The sequence below is a fragment of the Carcharodon carcharias genome, chromosome X, assembly GCF_017639515.1.
Source record: "Carcharodon carcharias isolate sCarCar2 chromosome X, sCarCar2.pri, whole genome shotgun sequence".
Classification (NCBI taxonomy): Eukaryota; Metazoa; Chordata; class Chondrichthyes; order Lamniformes; family Lamnidae; genus Carcharodon; species Carcharodon carcharias.
In genome coordinates, this window is record NC_054507.1 from 24,982,075 (window position 1) to 25,006,009 (window position 23,935).

At 42.9% G+C, this 23,935-nt stretch overlaps 1 protein-coding gene across 1 annotated transcript in view; it reads right to left on the minus strand.

Annotated features, from left to right (window-relative positions):
• Positions 1-23,935, minus strand: part of LOC121273261 (arf-GAP with GTPase, ANK repeat and PH domain-containing protein 1-like) — a 134,340-nt gene that overhangs the window by 58,582 nt on the left and 51,823 nt on the right. The window contains exon 2 of the mRNA XM_041180291.1: positions 786-844. Within this exon, the coding sequence (XP_041036225.1) occupies positions 786-844 (59 nt within the window). The remainder of the gene's footprint in view (positions 1-785; positions 845-23,935) is intronic.

Here is a 23,935-nt window from a genome sequence, read left to right on the forward strand (position 1 = left end):
GATCTTACTGAATGGTGGAGAGCAAGCACAAGAGGCCAAATAGCCTAGTCCTGTTCCTATTTCTTATGATCTTATTAGCAGTCGCTCTCAGTTCCTAGTGTGTATGACACAAAAGAGTCTACGACCAAGAAGCGTGATTCTACCTATCTTTGTATCATCAGCAAATTTGGCTGCAATACAGTCTGTCCCTTCATCCAAGTCATTAATATAGATTGTAAATAGCTGCTCACAGGCAACTTTGATCCTGATGCCAATTCCTGTTTCTATTGATGGTCAATCAGGAGACACTGTATGCTCCTGTTTACTCCCCACAAGTGCAAAGAAGCAGGATGTGACCAAGCTTTCTCACGTCGTAACACTTGTGGGTAGATTTACTAGATTTTCATCTGCATACGACAGATACATCTGATCATCCTGATTTACAGCCACGTTGTCATACTGGCTGTAGTAAATGAACCAAAGAGAGCAGTAACAGATGAGAAAAATCAATCACCACTACAAAATACTGTTTGTTGTGTTGCTGGGAGGAAGTAATAGATGTCCTGGGAGTACGGTTAAGGTCTGAGTTCCTGCCATTTGAATGATTGTATAAACTACCCAAGCTTTGATTTCAAGTTTTATAGATGACGCATGAACTCTTCGAGCCATAAGATTGTAACACTCAATCAGCCACTTCTTACTCTGTGTATGTCTCAGAAACAAGGGCACAAACCAGTTACAACAGTAACAGCAAAAATGGCAGCTGTTGGGCTCATGGCAGAGAAGCAACAAATAGGCAAACTTACCAGCCGGAGCTCTGGGACCGAGCGGCTTAGCGTCCATTCTTGGCTGTTCACAAAGGCCTCTGAGAAGAAAACAAAATAAAGGAGGAAGTCAGTAGTGGGAACCACATTTAAAGGGATTAACCCAATCCATATAGTATGACTCCCTGCTCGGAGCATGGAATTCATGAATTCACCCTCAAATCATTCTCAGTTTCCTTTCATTCTTCCCCTCATCGCTTTTCAACAACGTCCTACAAAAACATGGCAGCTTTATTCTGCAGATTAACTTCACAATGAGTTTGGGAATGACATAGCGTGTAAAATCTCACACTACACACTTTGGTGCAATGTTCCCCATCAACTCTGAGAGAGGTCAAGAGATACACTGATCTGTTAAGAAGTATTGGGCAATTGCACCAACACAAAGGAGCATGGGCAACTACCACTGCCATTTCGAAGTGATGTCAGACTCCAAACAAGTATGATATGAATCAGAACCTAATAGTACATGCGAGAGTGGTTATATCTGTTGAGCTGGAGTGGCTTCCTCAAAACTATCACTCAGACAATAGCACTGCATCAAAATCTAGATTTCAAGCCGCAATCAGTGTTGAAGTCTTCACTCTGTTACATATGGGTGGTAACAGAGATGAAGATGTAACTTATTCACGAAATTGTGCAGTGTTTGCAAGTTCAAACTCCATGAGGTTTAGACATCCCCTCCAGCAGAAACTTAGCATGTACTGGGTATCAAAATCTCAATCCAGGTCTCAAACATTATGGGCAGAATTTTTCCCTCATCGAGCAGGCAAGTGCCTGTCCTGAATGGGAGTAAATAGTGCGGGTAAGCGTCCTGATGTCATTGCGCACGCTTGCGATATTTAGCTTGCCGGGTGGCGTGAGAGTCGGCAGCGCGCCCACCAACAATTAAGAGGCTTATTAAGGCCCTTAATCAACTAATTAAATCGAATTTTTTTACTGCCCATCCGACCGTTAGGTCAGCGGCAGATGAATAGGCCAGGCGGCCTTTGCGTTTTAAACAAAATCTCATCCATGTGCGGTTTTGAACAGCGATTTTTTAAAAAATGTGTTTTAAATTCATTTTTAACATGTCCCTGCTCATGTGACAAAGTCACATAAGGGGACATGTTTTCTTATTTTTGAATTATTTATTTTTAATATTAGAAATCTTCAGCTCCCTGAGGCAGCTCTGTGCCTTCAGGGAGTCTTCACTGAATGTACCTGCCACGCATGCGCTGACTTCTGCACTCGCGTTCCTCCCCCTCACCCAGGCAGCACTGAGGTTATCAGCACACGATTCACGGTTGGGGCCTGATTGCAGCCACTCCCAGGCCTATCTGACGGGGTAAAAATTCTGCCTTATGAAACAAATATTTAATGGCACCAGTATGCAAGCCACAAAACAGGTAGAAGGTTGCCTCTTTGCGAGCAGCAAGATCCAATTCATCCTATATACTTACTTAACTTCTTTATACGAAGATCGCAGAAGAAATTTCCCCACACTATCTCTGTTCACATACAAAACATCACAGGCAGTGACTGGTGTTAGTATAATAGCTTCTAGCATTGTGCAACCTCAATCATTACAAGGGTTTGTTCTAGAAGTACTTTAAAAATATGATTATATATTATTGCTGTTCTCTGTTGGTTTATTTCTACTTATAAGTTGTAAAAGCTTTGCTCTGCTTGACCCACTCTGATGCAGTGCTAACAGCCTCTCTCTTGTGCCCATTAGAAAGTGCATTACCTTCTTCCTCACAGTCATTATTTCAAACCAAAAAGGACAGTATCTTTCTTGTGTCAATCCATGTAGAGCCCAATGTTGCATGCTGACATGCTGAGCAGGTATTAAGTTGTTGGCAGGCCTTTCAGTTTAATTTTTGCTCTCCCTTTCTGTTTCTAGAAGAAACACACACTCGCTGTCCATTAGAACCTAAATGTAACATTAGAGCAGCAGCCCTGAGCTCTGCCAAGATGTAGCCAGTAGGCTCAGCCTTCAATGCTTGACTGCACACTTTAGAATAGGCTTCAAGAAGTTTTACTATATTCATTTTTTCATTTCAGTGCAGTCCTAGATTTAGAAAAACCTCAACTGTCACAAATAATTTTAAACAACATTCACTGCCCAGTTCCCTCCTCCTGATCCCTAGCCAGTGACTTCAGCCAGAAAGTGCATCTATGTGTTTACATTAGGTAAGCACAGGATCAGAAAGTGTGGTCACTGTTGTAATGAAGGAAACGTGGCAACCAATTCGCACACTACAAGCTCCCACAAACAGAAATGAGATAAATGACCAGGTAATCTGTTTTAGTGTTGTCGGCTGAAGGGTGGATATTGGCCAGGACACCAAGGAGAACATCTTTGCTCTTAAAGATAGTTGCTGTGGGATCTTTTACATCCACCTGAGGGGGCAGATGGGGACTCTGGTTAACAACTCATCTGAAAGACGGCACCTTCGACAGTGCAGCACTCCCTCAGTACTGCGTGAGAGTGTCAGCCTGGATTATGTGCTCACATCTCTGGAGTGGGACTTAAACCCACGAGCTTTGGACTCAGGTGAGAATGCAGTGCACTGAACCTTAACCAACACAAGGAATGGTGAGGCCTGTACCTATGGTACTTTATTCCAGCAGGGTGTCAGTTCTTGTCCAATGTAAACCTGGCCTAAAAGTCATGATATCTTAAGAAACATGAATAGCAATCTAAAGACTATTTCCTGTGACTGAACTAGAATCAAGGATTCTCCCACTCCACTACACCCACCCAGCCCCAAACCAAGTAAAGGATACAAGAACAGAAGAAATAGTAGCAGGAGTAGACCATTCAGCCCATCAGGCCTGCTCCACCATTTAATATGATCATGGCTGACCTTGGGCTTCAACTCCATTTTCCTGCCTGCTCCCCACATCTGTTAATTCCCCGAGACACCAAAAATCTGTCTATCCCAGCCTTAAATCTATTCAATGATAGAGCATCCACAACCCTCTGGGGCAGAGAATTCTAAAGATTCACCAGCCTATGAGTGAATTAATTTCTTCTTGTCTCGGTCCTAAACTATCGGCCCCTTATCCTGAGACTCTGCCCCCATGTTTTAGATTCCCTGACCAGCGGGAACAATCTCTCAGTGTCCCCCCTGTAAAATCTCTTCAGAATTTTGTAGGTTTCAATGGGATCACCTCTCATTCCGCTAAACTCCAGAGAATATAAACCCAATTTATTCAGTCTCTCATCATAGGAGAACCCCCTCATCCCAGGGACCAATTTAGTGAACCTTCGCTGTACCACCTCCAAGTATATCCTTTCTTAAATGTGGAGACTAAAACTGTGCACAGTACTCCAGATGTGGTCTCACCAAAACCCTGTACAATTGTAGCAAGATAATTGTGAAATTTAGTCGATAGTAAAATAGATTTATGCTTTCTAACTGAAAGTACTCCACTGATCAGAGAGATACATCCAGTAGCTCCTCGGGTATCAGACAATAGATGAAGTGCTTGCATTTTCACTATAATTGGCTAGCAATTGCATTATGAGCAGAAACAAGGATTTTTTTTCACTTGCAAATAAATCAATCGACATCTGAAAGCATCCAGTACAACTCGAGCATGCGTGAGTGATTTCAGTGATTGTATTTCGTAATCTTTAGGGAATGGAGTATGGCAGTGCAATTGAATCCTGTTCTTTTAACTGGTGCCTGGAGTCCCAGACTAGCCAAGACCATTGGGATGAAAGAATCCTTAAGGCTTAGAAATCATCCACAGCACATGGGGGAAAAAGGCTTCCCAGAAATTGGGTGCAGGAGGGGACACTCTTCTGAAATTGGGGCAGACTATGCTCTGCATCCAACCTCTGTAGCTGATGGGTGATGGTGGCATAATGGTAATGTCACTGGACTAGTAATCCAGAGGCCCCGGCTAATGGTCTGAAGAGCTGGGTTCAAATCCCACCATGGTAGCTTGTGGATCTTTAATTAATAAGTCTGATTGTTGTCTAGTTCACAAATGCTCCTTTGTGGAAAGCTGTTCTTACCTGGTCTGGCCTGGCCTACATGTGGCTCCAGAAATGGCCCAGCAAGCTACTCAGTTCAAGTCCTAGGGATGGGCAACAAATGCTGGCCCACAACCCAGGAAGAATTTTTTTAAAAATTGAGAGGGCTTGATGTGGTCCCTCAAAATGGACAATGCCTTCAGATTCCACACACAAACCAAAATGCATTCAGTGTGCACTCTGCCTGATATTAATTTCCCTGCTGAGGTGCTTTACTCTTTGACGACCTGGGTTCTGTTCAATATACAGGCTTTAGATTGTTCTAATTGCAGAAGTTATCAATCTGAATGGAGTTGACCTAGAAACAAATATTTGCTTTCTTTACAAGGAAGTAAGAACACATCCCCAGTGTGAGTGCTGTTGCAAATTCAGAGTTGCAGTTAACCTCACGGAGTGGCAGTACAGTATTTAACTCGTGCTGAAATACAAGAATGGTGCCCCTACTCTCCCCACCTCCCAAATGGCTGAGAGATGAAGTCACCATCTTTGAACTACACATTGAGCAGGAAAAAGGATCAAACTTTGCTGTGATTCCCCCTGCAGTCAAATACCAGTAGTTCACCAGTCAATCTGAAGGGGGGGAGGGAAATCAGCTCTCGTTGTAGCTGCTGACTGCTATCCAATGACGAGAAAGAGAAAGCTAATTGTCCTCAGAACCATGTAGATGGATGATTTGTCAGCCACTTGAGCATCCTTGATTTTAATCGCTCCACCATTGGCAGCCGTTGCCTTCAGCTGCCAAGGCCCCAAACTCTGGAATTTCCTTTCTAAACCCCTCTCTCTCCTCAAAATCTAACACTTTGACCACACTTTTGATTATCCGTCCTCATCTCCTTTGTGGCTCGGTGTCAAATTTTGTTCCATAAAACTCCTGTGAAGCACTTTGGAATGTTTTATTACGTCAAAGGTGCTATATAAATGCACATTGTCGTTGTTCATCCACTGGGGACTCACGGTCAACTCGTGCTTTGGAAATTAGTCCCACAGGAATATAAAAACATCTTTGATTTTATTTCAGCAGCTACTCTTAAAGATTACACCTTGGATTCACAAGGCAAGACAACAAATGTTCACGTCATCACATGTGGATTCAAATGTATTCTTTGAAATTCGGTCGATAGTTCCAATCACACAGATAAAAGCAAAATACTGCGGATGCTGGAAATCTGAAACAAAAACAGAAATTGCTGGAGAAACTCAGCAGGTCTGACAGCATCTGTGGAAAGAGAAGCAGAGTTAACGCTTTGAGTCTAATATGACTCTTCTTCAGGACTCTGAAGAAAGGTCATACAGACTCAAAACATTATCTCTGTTTCTCTCTCCACAGATAGTGCCAGACCTGCTGAGTTTCTCCAGCAATTTCTATTTTTGTTTCCAATCACACAGCAGTGTGTGTGCTAGGGCTTGCTCATCTGTAGTGTTCTTTCAGCTATTTTATGAATCAGGTATATTTTTCCAAAACAAAAAATCTTCTACTAATGAGATACAATCAACATCAGAGAAGCCTAGTCAGCTTATCAAAAGGAGAAGCATCAAACCACATACAGGATGAATCAGCAGTGCCTAGGACGCTCCTGAAGAAGTCAGTGGGATTTATTCAATTTACAAAACTAAAATCCTTTTCTGGGTTTGTTTCAACCCAGCCCCCTTCACAGATTTCTACAGCTTATTCCCGGTGATGAGGCTGGCAGGCAGATCTGCAATTACAATGGGGTCAGATGTATGGTTCTGAGTTATTGATCCAGCATCGGTCTGCAGAGAGAATTACTGGTTACATCTTCAAAATTCACTGGCTCAGGCTCTGTAAGTGCACAAGAAAAAAAAGCGCAGGATCACAGAGCACAAGAGGAGGCTATTTGGCCCATTGTGTCTGTGCCAGCCCTTTGAAGGAGCACAAATTTTCACATGGCTCTGCACACCCACTAATTTTGCTTGTCAACTTTTCATTTTCACATTCCCAATTTTATTTTACTGCCCCCCCCCCACTCCTCTCAATCCCACAATGTTCTACTTCTTTGGAGAAATACTTCATGGTGGGCGCTGACGAGAATTTCTGAACTCCCTCCCCGTCTAAATTTCACTCTGGCTCAGTCAATCCATCACATTTCTTCCCCTTCCAGTTACCAAGTTTACTCTCATAGTAGCTGCCAGTCCTGCAACTACTACCACTGAGAGGCACAAGAGGCACATTGCGGTGGGAACAGCACCACCTTCAATTCACACCTCATCCTGCCTTTGACATACAGCACCGTTTCCTTCATTGTCATTGGGTCAAAAGGTTCTGGGACTTCCTACTTAACAGCATCGCTTGAACATCATCACCACACAGACTGAGGCAGCTTCAGGGAGAAGGCCCATACCCAGGGAGGGGCAATAAATGCCAGCCTTGCCCATGTCACCAACACCCTTCTGTTTTCTGAAGATGACGACTCATGTAGTCTAATTACGCGGGCACTCTCTACCACCCGCTACCTCAACCAGGTGTCACGTGTGAATCCAGACACCAAGTCTCACCAGGTTATTTGAACTGGGGGGGTTGCATTGTCAACACATGCTGCTCTCACCCATATCCACCTGCCTACAGCAGGGCTCCATTTTATATGGTTCTTCAGCTCTCAGGTCTCCTGCACTCATACACCATGTGTATAAATTAAATAAGGGCAGCTAAACAACAAGACATGTAGATATTATCCTATAAGCCATCATTGAAGAACAGATCAGGGAGGGTGGATTGCTCTACTTAGTTCCAGGAGCCATTTTTATTGTTTAAAATTGCACTCACCCTGGGATCCATGGGATCTTTTACATTCACCTGAGGGAAGACAGCCTCAATTTAACATCTTATCTAAAAGACCTGCATCTTCAAGATTCCCTCAGTACTGTACTGAAGTGTCAACCAAGATTTCATGCTCAAATCTCTGGTGTGAGTGGGGCTCGAAACCACAACCTTCTGACCTCAGGGGCGGAAATGCACCCAACTGAGCCTTAGCTGACACTTTGGAACCAGTCATGGGGGAACTCTATGCGGCTAGTTCGCCCTGGCAGGAACTGCTCCTCACTCATATAGAAGAGTTCATCTGGCTGCAGCACGGGTGCCAGTGGCCATTTACATTACTCTCTGGTGACGTTTTGTTGCTGGAGAAGGCAGAGCTACCTCTCAGGGTGGGTGGCGTACCATGATTGAGTTAGAAGGGCAGCCATCAGCTCCTACAAAATGAGGAGGCTTGGCCTAAATAGCCAAGTGGTTATGATACTGGGTTTGTAACCCCAAGATCAAGAGTTCAAATCTCACAATGGCAAACTATGAAACAATGTAACTTCATCTGAAACAGGTGGAAACGGGTTTGTACTCGAAAGAGTTACAAAATGAGGAGGGGTAAAAAACGGCATCGTTAATCGTTTCTTTGATGACAATCTGTGACTCCTTTCTGCACCTTCTTCAATGACGGGTATGGATACAAAAGATGTTAAAATTATGGAAAGTTTTTGAAGGTTTATTGTTTAGTGCCTCTCGGCAGAAATGTTAATTTCAAAAGGCATCCCCGTTAATCTATTTAATGAAGGCAGTAATCAAGTGCCCAAATTGCCACAGCCGAATCCCTCTTTTCACAGGGGCGTGTGCAGAAAAAAAATCCTCCCTGAATAAAGTCAAGCAGCGAGTTCCCGCTTCTATTCACGCTCCAGATAGCGGGCAGGCGTGGACTCGGCTGGGCTCAGGCAAGAGGGAAAGGGCAAGAAGACGTTTCGCTGTTGCGGGGGGGCGGGGAACACAGTGGCCTGGTGTAACCTGTTGTCAATCCCCAACAACTCCCCAGGCACACTCCGTTCACAATCACAGCCGTGCAGACGATGCTGACTGCAGTTCAAGCAGTATCACACAGAGTGGGGGGCGGGGGGAGGGGAAGTCACCTTGAGCTATTCCCATGCACCCGACCAGTACAGGGTCACAGAATAGCATTGGGAGAGATCTGGGAGTAATTTGTCTCATTGCATTCACATGACAAAAGGATGTGTGTGTAATGGTGGTAATACAAGACACAGGAGCCAGAGTATAGAACAGAAAATAGGTTATTTTTACTTCGAGACTAAAGTTTAGTGTACGTGCGAGTATAAAAATTAAATATCAATGATTCCGCTTACGTAATTTCTCAAAATGCAAACGCATCTGTAAATCCTCCTTTAAAAAGTTAAAAGGCTCCCCCTCCTCATCCTACAATGAGTCACATCAAGGTTTCTAGATATAAGATAATTTTCAGTTCCCCGCAGTGTGCTGTCCACCTTCCCACATGCTCATGAAAATTAATGAGCAACTGCTGCTGTGAAATTGGTGTGCTTTTGCTAAGGAGCATCAGAGGAAGAGTGTGAGCGTGGAAAGCTGAAATCATGCTTCTTCCAAACAAAAGGAGATCTATTTTTAACTTGTTTCTCTCTCAGTGCAATGCCCCATGCTGTGACACGGGCCCGGCAAGTGACTTAATCGCAGGCCACCAGAAAGTGGGCACGAATAAGTCAGGGCGACCCTCAGAAGAATGTAGGGGGGCACACAATTGTGAAAAGCTCATTCAACTCCTCAATCCTATTCCTTCTACAGCCTGTTTACACTCTACACTGTCCTGGCCTCGACTCACCCATTTCATTTCCTACCACGCTAGCCTATTTTTGTTCTTGAGGCGGAGAGAGAGAGAAAGAGAGGAGCGTTGGCCAGGACAGCAGACGAACTCTTCAAGAACAGGCGTGGGACCTTTTGGGTACCCCTGAAAAGACAGAGAGCACCTCTGGCAGTGCAGCACTCCCTCAGCACTGCATTGAAGTATCAGCCTAGGATTTATGTATTCAAGTTTCAGGAGTGGAGCTTGAACCAACAATCTTGTGACTTGAAGTGATAGTGCTACCAGAGAGCCAAGGTTATTCTAAGTAACCAGTGCTTAGCTTTCATGCTTATATTTGTTTACAAATTTACCCCCCGCTCTTCTTAACCTTAAAATGGCATTGTTTTGAAAAGAATAGCACACTCACAACCTTCCAGCTCAAGTACCTTTCTTCACCTAAAGAGAAAAGCGCAGCTCCATAAAATGCCCAAGGAACATGTTCAACACACATGAACGGAACTGTCCCTGTGAGGGATCTTCTTCAGCTGCTCAGCATTATGCACAAAATTATGCTCTTTTTACCCTTGACTTATTTCAATCAGTTTAGTGTGATTGTTTGGAAAGTTGGTTCAAATCAAAGAACCATACAGCACTGAAAAAGAGGCCATTTAGCCCATCATTCCTGTGTCAGGTCTTAGAACGAGCCATCCACTTCCCTGATCTTCCGCAACCCCCCCCACCCCCCGCCCACACACACACACCAAAATCCCGGCAAATTTCTCCTTTTCCAGTATTTATCCAATTGTCCCTTTTGAAAGTTCCTATTGAATCTGCTTCCACCGCCCTTTCCAGGCAGCACCTTCCAGATCACAACAACTCACTGGTTCTTTTGCCGATTATTTTAAATGCATCTCCTCTGGCTTGTGCTGAGATATAGCTCTATGGCAGTTGCCTTGAAATACCCCAACTAAATGATCATTCTTCATTCGCGAGCCAGTTTGCCTGACTACTAGCCTTGGCAAATCTGGTGTTGCCCCTGTCTGTGCAAGCCCAGTGTGTCAGGAGCCACAGCACCAACACAACATCAAAGGCACTTTAAAAGTATTTAGTGCGGTTCCAGGCTTTATAGGCCCACAAGTGTGTGGAGTCATTATCCTAAATGTCAGACTGGTTACATTAAAGAGGGGAACCACATACTCTTGTAACGCAGAGCAGCTCAGATAAGATGCCTAACACAAGACCAAGCAAGCAAAGAAGCCTCATCCTCCAATTCTCATTACAATTTTACATCAGATCAGTACTTCAGTCGTCAACACAAATTAAAGAGAAGGGAACTGTTATCACATTGCTTGGTTGGTGATGCGGAGCAACCGATTTGTAGCAGTGTTTGCTTAGCAATAACAAATGACCTATATAGAGGGCAGAGGACAGGATGTGTTCTTCTGTTTTCACAATAAATGGTGTAACCCATTTATCCCACCAACAAAACACAAGCTTCTGTGTAGTAATTAAAGGGCCGAGCCAGAGAAAGAGAGGGCTCAATTGGTATAAGGAAAACTGAACTGTAGGAATCCTGACAATCCTCATTCACCTGATGACAGTGACTGAAAAGATCGAAGAATGCCAGCTTTTGCCATGCTGGATGCCACAGCATGAGAAGGCATCAGTTCTCAACAATACTTTTCCTATTGTAATGCTTTATGTTACAAATAATGACATTTAAGAGTGGACCGTGAAAGCAGAACAATATTTGTTTTAGGTTACAAATACCCTAATGAAGAGCCATAGATTGAAGAGAAGACTCTTATTGACTCTGGACATACAGGCACAGATACTTGGTCCGGCAGATTGCTAGGTTCTTCAAGATTTTGAGCAACATCATATCAGGGCAATTTTTGTGATTATAATATGTTGTCATCAAAAAATAGATTGGGACCCAAACATTGATGGGTACATGACATTTAGGAAGGACAGGAAGCTATGAAAAGGTGGAGGGGTGGCACTCTTAATTATGGATGGTTTTAGCACAATAGAGAGGAAACCAGGATGTAGAAGCAGTTTGGGTAGAGATGAAAAATGATAAAGATAAAAAGTGACTTCTGGGAGTGGTGTACAGATCCCCTAACAGTAACCACATAGTAGAACAGGGTATAAAGGAGGAAATAATGGGAGCCTATCATAAAGGTATGGCGATAATCAAGGAGAATTTTAATCAACATATAAACTGGACAAATAAGATGGGCAAAGGTAGCCTCGATGAGGAATTCATAGAATACTTTTGGGATAGTTTCTTAGAACACATTCTGGTGCCAACCAGAGAGCAGGCTATACTAGAACTGTTATCGTGCAACAAGATGGGTTTAATTATTGATTTCATAGCGAAGGCACCCCTAGGTAGCAGCGATCATAATATGATTGAGTTTTACATTCAGTTTGAGGGAGAGAAGAATGGGCCTAAGACTAGTATTTTAAACTTAAATAAGGGCAATTATGAGGGCATGAAAGTAGAGCTAGATAAAGTGAACTGCCAAATTAGGTTAAGGGATAGGTCCATGCAGTGGCAGACATTTAAGCGGACATTTTAGAATACACAGAATAGAACATTCCAATGAGAAAGAAAAATTCCAAGGGAAAGGGGAACCACCATCTGTGGTTAACTAAAAAATTCAAGATAGTGCCAAACTTCAAGAAAAAACATATAATTGCACAATGATGGGTGACAGGTCAGAAGATTGGACAGAATATAAAAAAACAGCTAAGAATGACTAAAGGATTGATAAGGAAAAATTAGAGTATGAGAAAAGCTAAAGATAGATAGTAAGAGTTTCTATAGATATTTAAAAAGAAAGGAGTTAACAAAGTGAGCATTGGCCCTATACAAAGTGAGTCTGGGGAGTTAATAATGGAAAATAAGCAGACAGCAGATTAATTGAACAGGTATTTTGCATCGGTCTTCACTATAGAGGATACAAATAACATCCCAGAAGTAGCTGTTAATCAGGAAATGGAAGGGAGGGAGGATCCAAGAAAATTACAATCACCAGGTAAGTGGTACTGAGTATTGTTGGAGATGCAGGCTGACAAGTCCCTGGTCATCCTAAAGTCTTAAAAGAAGTGGCTAGGGAGATAGCTGATGTGTTGGTTTTAATTTTCCAAACTCCCCTGAATTTGGGGAAGGTTTCATTGGATTTGAAAATAACCAATGTAATTCCTTTATTCAAACAGAAAGCAGGAAACTACAGGTCAGTTAGCTTAACATTGGTCATAGGGAAAATGTTAGAAACATTATAGCACTTGGAATAATTCAGAGTAATCAGGTAGAGTTAACATGGTTTTGTGCAAGAGAAATCATGTTTAGCCAATTTATTGGAGTTCTTTGAAGAAGTAACATATGCTGCGGATAAAGGGGAACTGGTGGATATACTGTATTTAGATTTTCAGAAGGCATTTGATAAGGTGCCACATCAAAAGTTATTGCAAAAAATAAAAGCTCATGGTGTAGGGGGTAACATATTGGCATGCATAGAAGGTTGGCTAGCTAACAGGAAACAGAGTAGGTATAAATAGGTCATTTTCTTGTTGGTAAGATGGAATGAGTGTTCTGCCACAGGGATCAGTGCTGGGGCCTCAACTTTTTACAATTTATATAAATAACTTGGATGAAGCGAGTAAAGGTATGGTTGCTAAATTTGCTGATGACACAAAGATAGGTAGGAAAGTAAGATATGAAGAGGACATGAAGCTACAAAGGGATATGGAGAGGTTAAGTGAATGGGCAAAGGTCTGGCAAATGGAGTATAATGTGTGAAAATGTGAAATTGTCCATTTTGGCAGGAAAAATAAAAAAGCATATTATCTAAATGATGAGACGTTGCAGAGCTCTGAGATGCAGAGGGATCTAGGTGTCCTAGTGCATGAATCGCAAAAGGCTAGTATGCAGGTACAGCAAGTAATTAGGAAAGCTAATAGAATGTTATCGTTTATTGCGAAGGGAATTGAATACAAAAGTAGGGAGGTTATGCTTCAGTTATATAGGGCATTGGTGAGACCACATCTGGATACCACGTATAGTATTGGTCTCCTCATTTAAGGAAGGATGTAAATCCATTGGAAGTAGTTCAGAGAAGGTTTACTGGACTAATACCTGGAATGGGTTAGTTGTCTTATGAGGAAAGGTTAGACAGACTAGGCTTGTATTCACTGGAGTTTAGAAGAGTAAGAGGTGACTTAATTGAAACACAAGATCCTGAGGGGACTTAACAAGGTGGATGTGGAGAGGATTTTTCCTCTTGTGAGAAAATCTAGAACTAGGGGTCACTGTTTAAAAATAAGGGGTTGTCCATTTAGGACAGAGATGAGAACTTTTTTCTCTCCGAGGGTCGTGAGTCTTTTGGAATTCTCTTCCTCAAAAGGTGGTGGAAGCAGAGTCTTTGAATATTTTTATGGCAGAGGTAGATAGAATCTTGATAAGCAAGGGGGTGAAAGATTATAGGGAGTAGGGAGTTTACGACAATCAGCCATGATCTTATTAAATGGCAGAGCAGGCTTGAGGGGCCGGGTGGCCTACTCCTACTCCTAATTCATGTTTGTATGTAAACAACTGCAATGCAAGGATACAATGGCCAAGACAGCATTCAATGCTCGTATTATGTTGCCATGGCACCCAGACTATTTCAACAACGTTTTAACATTCCAAGCTGTTCCTGAACAGAAGGGGATTCTTTGAAAATATTGAGAACAAAGCAAAAGAACACAACAGGAATCAAAGGATTTTCAGTGAAATTTTATTTCAATAATGTTGGGATGACCCTTCTCAAAAACAATGAAAGCCAATTGAAGCACAGTGTGCAGCTGAAAGCTTGGAATCTATTCCAGGGCCTCTGTCCCTTCATAAACCACAAGGGAACAATCATTCATAGACTAATAGGCCAAAACGCAAGCCAATTTAGACACTTCTATGACCTTGAACTGCACTGCTTTTGACCTCTAGTTTCATTCTAAAAATGAGACCTTTCAATACTCGTTAATATCCAATCAGTCAACAGTCAACCAGATCACTCATTCTTAGAAATGTATTCATCTGCTAATGGAGATTACCCCAAGACTTCAAAGTAAAAAGGCAAAAAACAGACAGCAGATTTGGTTTAAGCAAAATTTGCACTTATAGCGCACCTTTTGCAGCCTTAGGACATCTCAAAAGGGCTTTACAGCCCCAATAAAGTGTAGTTACTGTTTTAATGCAGAAATCAGAGCAGTCAATTTGCGCACAGGAAGCTCCCACAAATAGCAACATTATAATGGTCAAACAATTGCTTTTTGTACTGTTGATTGAGGGCTAATTATTGACTCGGACACAAGGGAGAACTACTCTACTCTTCTTCAAAATAGTGTCATGGAATCTGTTATGTCCACTTGAGGAGGCAGGGTCTTGGTTTAACATCTCTTCCAAAAGATGGTACCTCCAACTCAAAATGCCTTCAATACTTCACTGAGTGCCAACCTGGATTTTGTGCTCAAGTCTTTGGAGTTTTTTTTCTTTATTCTTTCATGGAATGCGGGCATCACTGGCAAGGCCAGCATTTGTTACCCATCCCCAATTGCCCTTGAGCTGAATAGCTTGCTATATCATTTCAGAGGGCAGTTAAGAGTCAACTACATTGCTGTGGATTTGGAGTCACATGTAGGCAAGACTGAGTAAGGACGGCAGATTTCCTTCCATAAAGGACATTAGTGACCCAGATGAGTTTTTACAACAATTGATGATAGCTTCATGGTCACCATGACTAAGACTAGCTCTCAATTCCACCAGCTGCTGTGGTGGGATTTGAATCCGTGTCCCCAGGGTATTAGCCTGGGCTTTTGGATTATTAGTCCAGTGATATTACCACTACACCACTGTCTCCCTTAAACCCATGACCTTCTGACTCAAGAGGAAGATAGACAGAACTTCGGTCTCTCAGGGAATTGTAGAATAGTGGGAACGGGCAGGAAAGTGAAGTGGAGGCCAAAGATCAGCCTGATCATATTGAATGGTGGAGCAGGCTCGAGGTGTTGTATGCTGTACTGTTGGCTCCTCCTCCTTATATTCTTAGATAAGGGTGCTACTCAATGAGCCACAGCTCACACATAAGAGAGCTATGAGGACTAGGATTAAAAATCAACCACGGTCATCTTCAAGGATGTTCTGCAGGTTATCCTGGTTCCAGGAAGAGTGACCAACCTTCCAGTTCAGCACTGTAGGATCACTGGCATTTATACGGTACTGTACTGTACACCCTGCCGGTGGAATATACCTTTGTGCTGACCTGCTCCGTCACTAGCACACCTAGTAAACATTATTACTGCACCAAATTTTTCAACACTGACTCCTTGAATTCAAGGACCCTACAACACAATTGGGACACTGGAGATCTGCATGGACTTGGCACAAAAGGTCCTACAAAAGCAGAGGCAATAATGCTGCAGCAGATGATCTGAACTTGTACTATCTGCAACTCCTGGCCCATCACATACACAAGGAATAATCTGGCTGCCTTCATGAAGTCAGCACCTAATGCAGAACTGACCCCTATGGACTAAGAATGGCCAAAGTAGGAGTTCAAATCCAACCACAGCAAGTTGGGAAGTTTAATTCAATAAAGCTTATCTGTTGCTAACCTAAATCAGAAAATAAAACGACAATGAAAGCTGCTATATTGTTGTAACAAACCAAGGGTTTTGTTAGCCAACCTCTACATATCAGTCTATAGGCCTACAATATATGGACAACCAGGAAGGGGCACTAAACACTGCTGCCCACATCCCAAAAACAATTAAAAGCTGGGTTATTTCAATGGGATTTAATCCCCAAAAATAGGGTGCAGGGAAAAAAAATCAGCCAGTGTTTCCACTTCTGATTAGCTTGTGGGTGATGCCTCCCCAGTCAAATAGTCTGATAACAGTCAACGTCTGGGCAACACATGAAAAACAGCCATTTAAAATGACCCATGGAACTGTACTACAACACAAGTCAGAGTAGCAAGGAGAGGAACAAAGCATTTTTGTTTAAATATGACCGATATGGACAATTATGCTTGCTCCATTGTTTTCTTAATGATCAAGGACAGTCTTCCTGCGAGATCTCTGCTTCAGATCAGAATCTCCAGTCAATTTTGCCTCATTAGCACTGGGCAGAACCAAGTGATTGCTTGCTTTTAATAAATTCTGTTAAGGTCACATCTATAAAAGGGTTGAAAGTCTTCAAAAGGAGAAGATAGCAACTGCCAACAAACTACAGTACGGAGATAACCTCCGGTGTGAGAGCAGGAGCTCAAGCCTACTTAATCATTGATCATGTTTCAAAACCAGGTTATAGGAGGAGCTGGAACCCAGTTATTGACTCCTGGTTCACACAACACAATACCTTTTAAATTACCACCCTCAGCAACATGAAAATAATGCTCAATACCACCCCCCTCCATCCCCTGTCATAATCAATGTAAAATAGAGAGGGCATCTGATTCTTTTTATACTATGCACAAAGGAGTTAACACTACAATTGCTTCATTCAGCCTTACTGTGGAGGTGGATGACCAACATCATCTATTTCACATCACTCTGCTCTGAATGGATTTTTAAGAAACACACAAATACACCCTTGTGAAGAAAAGGTCTATTTTTTCCCAGCCCCTTCTTCCCGGGTAATGACAGCTGCAAGATCTTGAATAAGCAACACATAGTGCTCAATCCGTTTATAAATGCGTGCCCACACAATGCCTGAGCTGCTGTTTTACATTGAAGAAAGTTACACAAATCTCCTGGATTAGTTTTTCTTGTAATATTGCACAGCATACAGTAAATCAGTTACACTGCTAGATTCTTATAGAACCAATTTCTTCCTTTCAATAGTTTCACAGCAGCTTTTGTATTATAGATCTTGTCTGCTGCAATTTAGAAGTGATAGCTTTTGAATAAATTTCTCTTACATCATGCGACCCATTGGGTTAATGATGGCTCAAAGGGGCATATTTTCAGAGTCCTTTCCCACTACCAACATGATTGGAAAAAGAGATGGTAGGTCAGCTGTAGACTCAGAAGGAAAAAACAGTTCAGACCATTACTCTTCCAAGTTTTTACTGGTGTTCCATTTTAAGGTATACCAGCTCAGACCAGTATTCTTATTTCCTGAGGCAAGTTAAGGCCTAGCTCTTGGTTTACCGGGGCCTGCTGGGTTGCTATGGAGTCAGGAACTTTCATAGCAGCTGAAAGGGGGTTGACATGTTTCCTAATACTCTATCTAACTGGCTGTCTGAACCAAAGAGCTGGATATGAGCCTCCAGTCGCTTCAGAGAAAATCATAAGAGAAATTCAGCAGCCCTGCACCTCTCTCAGGGAACCTCACTCCAAAGAGAGCACAGGTAGGAGAATCCACATAACAGTGCGGTGACCAACTCTGGACAATGTTCCCTTCAAGGCCGGCTCCCCACTGGGAGCACACCATCCCCGAATTTACATGTACTTCTTTCTCGAGCCAAGCCCACACATTGGTCAATCATCCTTTGCAAGCACTTCTCCCAAAGTGATCCAATAGTCTTTTCCCATTTGAAACAATATAGAAATCCATGGTTAGTGGCAAAGCAAATTCAGCAGTTTTGTCTTGCCATCCCATTTTTTGTAATGTAACAATGAATTATAGCCCTCAAGTTGAGAGAGAAAAGGGAGTCTGTTCAGGCAACAAAATCAGATCTGCAAGCTTTCTTGTGTTTTTTTTAAAACACTATTTTGGTTTCAATAACTAACGATAATTCATTATTAATAGGTGCTGCAGGCACATATATAAATGCAAGTATAGCTCGATAGGCCAGCAGAAAACACATTTCTGTCTGCACAGCTCCAATAGCATTCAGCACCCTTTTTTTCTTGCCCATTGGCAGTCTTGTTTATAGTGAGCTTTAATTACACTGGGGGAAGGGGGCCGGAGAATAACTGATTTGGTGGAAGGGAGCCCCGTCTTCCCCTGCAGGGCGGAAAAGCTGAACTGGAATAGGCGATATCATTCATCATCAAGGCGAGTCGCTGCTTCAGTTTAGTTTCCTCACGCTGTCTGCTTCAGCAATTCGCCTAGCGAGCCTCTCCCAACCATAACACCAGCTTACACTGTCCTCGGTGTTAGCACATCTACTGCAGCAAACCCTCTCCCAGCTATTAACACGACAGCTTCAAACAATTCATTTTCGGAGCTGTCCATTCAGGAACCGAGACTCCCCTTCCACTCCCGGCAAGAGGGGTTTCGTCCAGACTCTCTTCATAGCTGCAATTTAGATTTGACAGAAAAATGCAAGACTAGCAGCACAGTCCCTGTCTTATGACTGACATAAGCAACCATTTGTTCGTTTCTATGCCTCCTCTTTACTAAGAATTCCGGCTTCACTAAAGACTGCAATACCCCTGCATTACCTGCCTCTCCATCCTGCTGCTTAAACTCAGGAGAGGCAGTTCGTCGCACATTAATGACGGTCGATTCTGCAAGGCAGGTGCAGGAAAGACAAATGTCAGAAGAAATTATGCCGAGAAGACCTCGGTGTGGATATCTATCAGCAACGACACAAGAGCAGCTAAATCAGAGGAGATATAGGATTTATCGAAGGAGCTGAGCTGACTGCCAAAATGCGGAGAAATTGCTGAAAAAGGAGTTTTATTATCAAACTTTGATAGCATTATGGGCATTGCGACAAGTTCCCATTCTCAGCTGCGCTGAGCACAGAAACGGCATTTCAGAGACAAGACTTTGACTCATTCTGGCACGTTCGTTTCACCCCCTTCTCTCCTAATAGTGGTGACTTGCGCTGGGCACAGTTGCACGAGCGCCAGACGCCACTGTTTATACCTCAGCCTTGACAGCGAATGATGGCAGATTATTCGGCCGAGCCCAATCCTATCCTCAAAGTCAGTGCTTGTCATGTCACTGGGATAGCGATCAGGATAGGTTGACGTTCATATCACCCCAACAAGAAACCATCACCTTTAGGAGGGGAGAGGCGATGGGGGGGGGGGGGGGTTGGAGGAAAATTGGGAGAAAGAAAAAGAACAGTGCATCAATCACCTAAAAACGGAAGAGAGATGTGCCTAAATTAAAGCGCGTTACAGAATCACCACAGAGAAGCTAGATGATACTTAACCCACGTACGCAAGTGATGTTACCCTGCTGAAATCTGCCCTGCTGGAACTTCATCAGCGGCTTTAATAAAAAACGATGGAATGTTTCTTTCTCTACAGTGTGCAGTCATTAAACATTTTAATGATGTCTTGGGTCTTGTTTCCCCTTAATAACAACAGGGAATGAAAACATCGTTTGGACAGGTGCCGAGAGAAATATTAATCTTCATGCCTCCCTGAACAGTGCAATCTGCATCTCACGTTCTGTATCAAAGAAAAATATCTGCATGAAATAAGCAGATGTCAAGCTTCACGACGCACTTTCTCCTGCCTGTGGAACGCTCTCCCACACTGAGAATTCTAACCTATGTATACACAAGTTCAAATGCAGAGTTTGCCATCGCTTGCTAGCTGCCTTCAATGGCGACGCCGATGGCACTAAGGGGGGGGCTCCAGGTTCGATTGCTGGTCTGTGCTGATCTCAGGCAGAGATCTCAAAAGTGGTAGAAATGCTATAACTAGCTTCAGTCTCGCTGGGATAACATGGGGCAGGGGATGGATACATTAACCAGGGTTTCCACTCTACATCACTGTGCAGTAGCCTCTGCCAGGTATTGAGCGAGGGCGAGTGGCTCGGCTATGAAAGGTCATGAAGGAATAAGAAATGCAGACGACTCTTCACCCACTCCTTACTCAGTTCTAGCTACCTGCCACTTCAGCCAGACCCTCATTAATAATTTAAACTTCACATCCCTGATAAGGTACACATGAGGTAGTTGTACATCCTCTATTGGGGTCTGTCCCACTCAGTTGCAAGAAGCAGGAGTACATCTCAAAAATGACATTAACACAGCGAACCCTGGGATAGCTGTGTAGGAGAAAGGATGCTTTCATGTGACCAGGCAGAAATGATAGGAAATGTGCAAAAGATTCAATAGCTGCTCCTTGTACACAGATATAAAATGGTGTATTGCATCCAATTTCTGGCACCACAATTTAGGAAGGATGTCGAGAGCCTTGGAGAGAGTGTGGAGAAGATTTACCAGAATGGTACCAGGGATGAGGGGATTTCCATTCATATGGAGAGACTGGATAAGCTGGGATTGTTCTCCTTAGAGCAGGGAAGGTTGGGGGTGGGGGGGGGGGGGGGGAGGAGAGAGAGAGAGATTGAATCCAGGTGTTCAAAATCATGAAGGGGGTTTGGGTAGAGTGGAGAGGGAGAAACTGTTTCCAGTGGCAGGAGGGTCAGTAACCAGAGAAACACAGATTGAAGAGAATCGGTAAAAAAACCAAAAGGGGGGGGGGGGGGGGGAGATAAGGAGAATTTTTAAAAAAAAATGCAGTGAGTTGTTGTGATCTGGAAGGTGCTGCCTGAAAGGGCGGTGGAAGCAGATTCAATAGGAACTTTCAAAAGGGGGAATTAGATAAATACTTGAAGGGGAAAAAAATGACCAAGTTACTGTACAGCAGAAACATACATTGTATTTTGAGACAGAGGTCACCTGCAGATCTCTGTTCAGCTGAGGGGAATATTTTAAAAACTCAGGTAAATCTGGATGAGATGTTTGACTGTCCTATTGAGGAATGCATTGCTCAGGTCAAGGATTTTCTGAGTCACTGATTATACTAGCCAGTTTGCACATCTCTGTCCTACAACCTATTTAACTGTTCACTCAGGGATTCAATCACAGATGCCAATACTGAATAGGGTGAGATTTGAAAAATCAGTAGTGCAAGATTTATTCACAATAATATATTTTCCATGGCTCCCCTGAAAATTTTGGTTATGATTAGGAAAGCCATTCTTTTTATTCCTGTTTTCTCCCCTACAGACCCAGAGTCTTGCTGTTGTATGGTTCTATGGGTGCCAGTGCCTCGCTCAAGTAATCTTGCTTCCTGTGACAATTTAGATAGCACTGGCATGCTATTGTACTCTGGAGAGCATCACAGCTGAGCCCACGCCAGTAATCCATACACAAAACGCATTCACTTAGAGTTAAAAATCAGGCTCAAGGACTGGGAATTTTGCATGAGTTTTCCTCTCTTCACTTCAAGGGCGCCAAAGCCAATTGTGGCACCATCCATGCCAATATCAGCTAACTCATTGCTGGCCTAGGGAACGGAACCTGGGGCCTTTCTGCTCTGTGTGGCTCAGTACAACATCTAGCAGTGCATTTCTCAGCTGAGCCATCACTTTAATTATGTGTGACAAAACACAGAAGTATGAAGACTGCAGCAGTATTTTCTAAGCCAGCTCAGAGCTGGATGTCTCTTCCCAGGTAGCTTGTCCTACAAACAGTGTCAGCCATGGCTCAGTTTCTAGTACTCTCGCCTGCTCAGAGTCAGAAAGTTGTGGGTTCAAGTCACACTCAAGATACTTGAGCACAAACATCTAGGCTGACACCGAGGGAGTGCTGCACTGAAGTACCATCTTTCAGATGAGACATTAAACCAAGGCTCTGTCTGCCCTCTCAGGCGGAGTTAAAAGATCCGGCAGCACTACTGAAAAAAGAGCAGGGCTGTTACCCCTGGTGTCTTAGCCAATGTTTATCCCTCAATCAACATCATTAAAAATAGATTATCTGGTCATCATCACATTGCTGTTTGTGGGAGTTTGCTGTGTGCTAATTGGCTGCCTCATTCCCTACATCACAAGTGACTACACTTCAAAAGTACTTCATTGGCTGTAAAGTGCTTTGGCATATCCGAAGGTCATGAAAGGTGCTGTATAAATGCAAGTTCTTCCTTCCTTTCAAAACTAGCGTGCAGCTAGAGTCTGTTGCTCAGCCTCTGGACTGCAGCAGGGACAAAGGGAGTGCTTGGGTAAGGGTGCCCTTTCAAACTTAATTTTGTTTTAAAACAACAGAAAACTCTTTGGAAAGATGAAGGGAAATTAAAATACAATTTAAAGAAAACTGATCTGATTTCTAAAGATGGGGCTCCCAGGTGAACTGGTAGTGAATGGATTGTAACTGATACATGGCATATTTAAGACTGGTGATCAGAGATAACTACTGCTGAGCATCGTAAATTAACTTACAAGGAAGGCAGTTGAATGCACTGGAATGTATGCTTTGAAGTCAGAAGAAATGTATGTTATTTTCATAACATGACATCACATGGAAAATAATGCTTTATTTTGATATGGTTGTGTTTAACAAAAAACATTACCAATCACTTTCATGAAATGGATGTCACTTCAAACGACAATAAAGATTCAATTTCCCACATCCTGTGGCCCGAGTTTGATGGCCAATTAGGGACAGTGTTGTGCCGTGGGCCCACTGGGACCTGGGTCTAGACCAAATGCATGTGATTCCCTCATAGTCAATGACATGAGATTTTCATCCATCTGTCTGGCTAGATTTTATCCCAGGTTCCAGAATTAATCCACTGTACCATTCATTCCTTTAAATAAATGGTATTTAACAGACATTATAAAAGAGATTACAAGATTAATTGCCATCAATAAAAGCAATGCCCCCTCAATTACACACAAACAGAAGTGAAATTCGCAGAGGCAGAGGCACTGTCTTTTTCCGGAAAAGTTAGTTTATTGATGCGGGGATTTTTTTCTATTTACTTTCTCTTTTGTCCACTTAGAACAGAAATTAAATCAGAAAATGCTATTCAGCCCAACAATCCTATCCCTTCTTGATGGAGCCAGTCACAGTTACCTGCAGTCTTGCTGTATCCCTCAGACTCCTTGAAATGACATACTTAATTCTCCTTTCTCCCCATTCAGGAATTTTTGTTTCATGCCTTTCCCTTGTTGTAGCTTATTGCTCTATTTATTTAGCTTTTAGGGGACAGAAATTCTGCTCGACTTCCCTTGCTATTTACCAACTTTCCAATGTTTAACTGGTGCCCTCTGGTACCTGAATCTTTCACAACATTGCGAACCAATTGCCTGGATCAAACCTTATCTATTTCCTTCATTGGCTTGAGAATTTAACTCCATCACCTCAAACTCTTCTTTTATCCCAAGTAAACATGGCCAACTTGCTTAACCTTTCCTCATAAGAGAGAAACCCCTAATATCTGGAATCATCTTTGTTGTCCCGTGTTTCCTCGGAAAGGCAGTAAAACCACTCCTTTGATTAGATATCCAGAACTGCCCACAGCCCCACAGATGGACTCTGAGAACCTCCATACACAAAAAGGGTGCAGCCTCTTTAGAGTTCTGTTAGTGTTCACATTTATACTCTCGCCTTACAGTCATAAGGTTGTGGGTTCAAGTTCTACTCCAGGACTTCTGCCCATAATCTCCATAATGCAGGCTGACTCTCCAGTGCAGGACTGAAGGAGTACTGCATTGTCGCCAATGCTGCCTTTCAGGTGAAATGTTAAGCCTAGGCCCTGTCTGCCCTCTCAGGTGG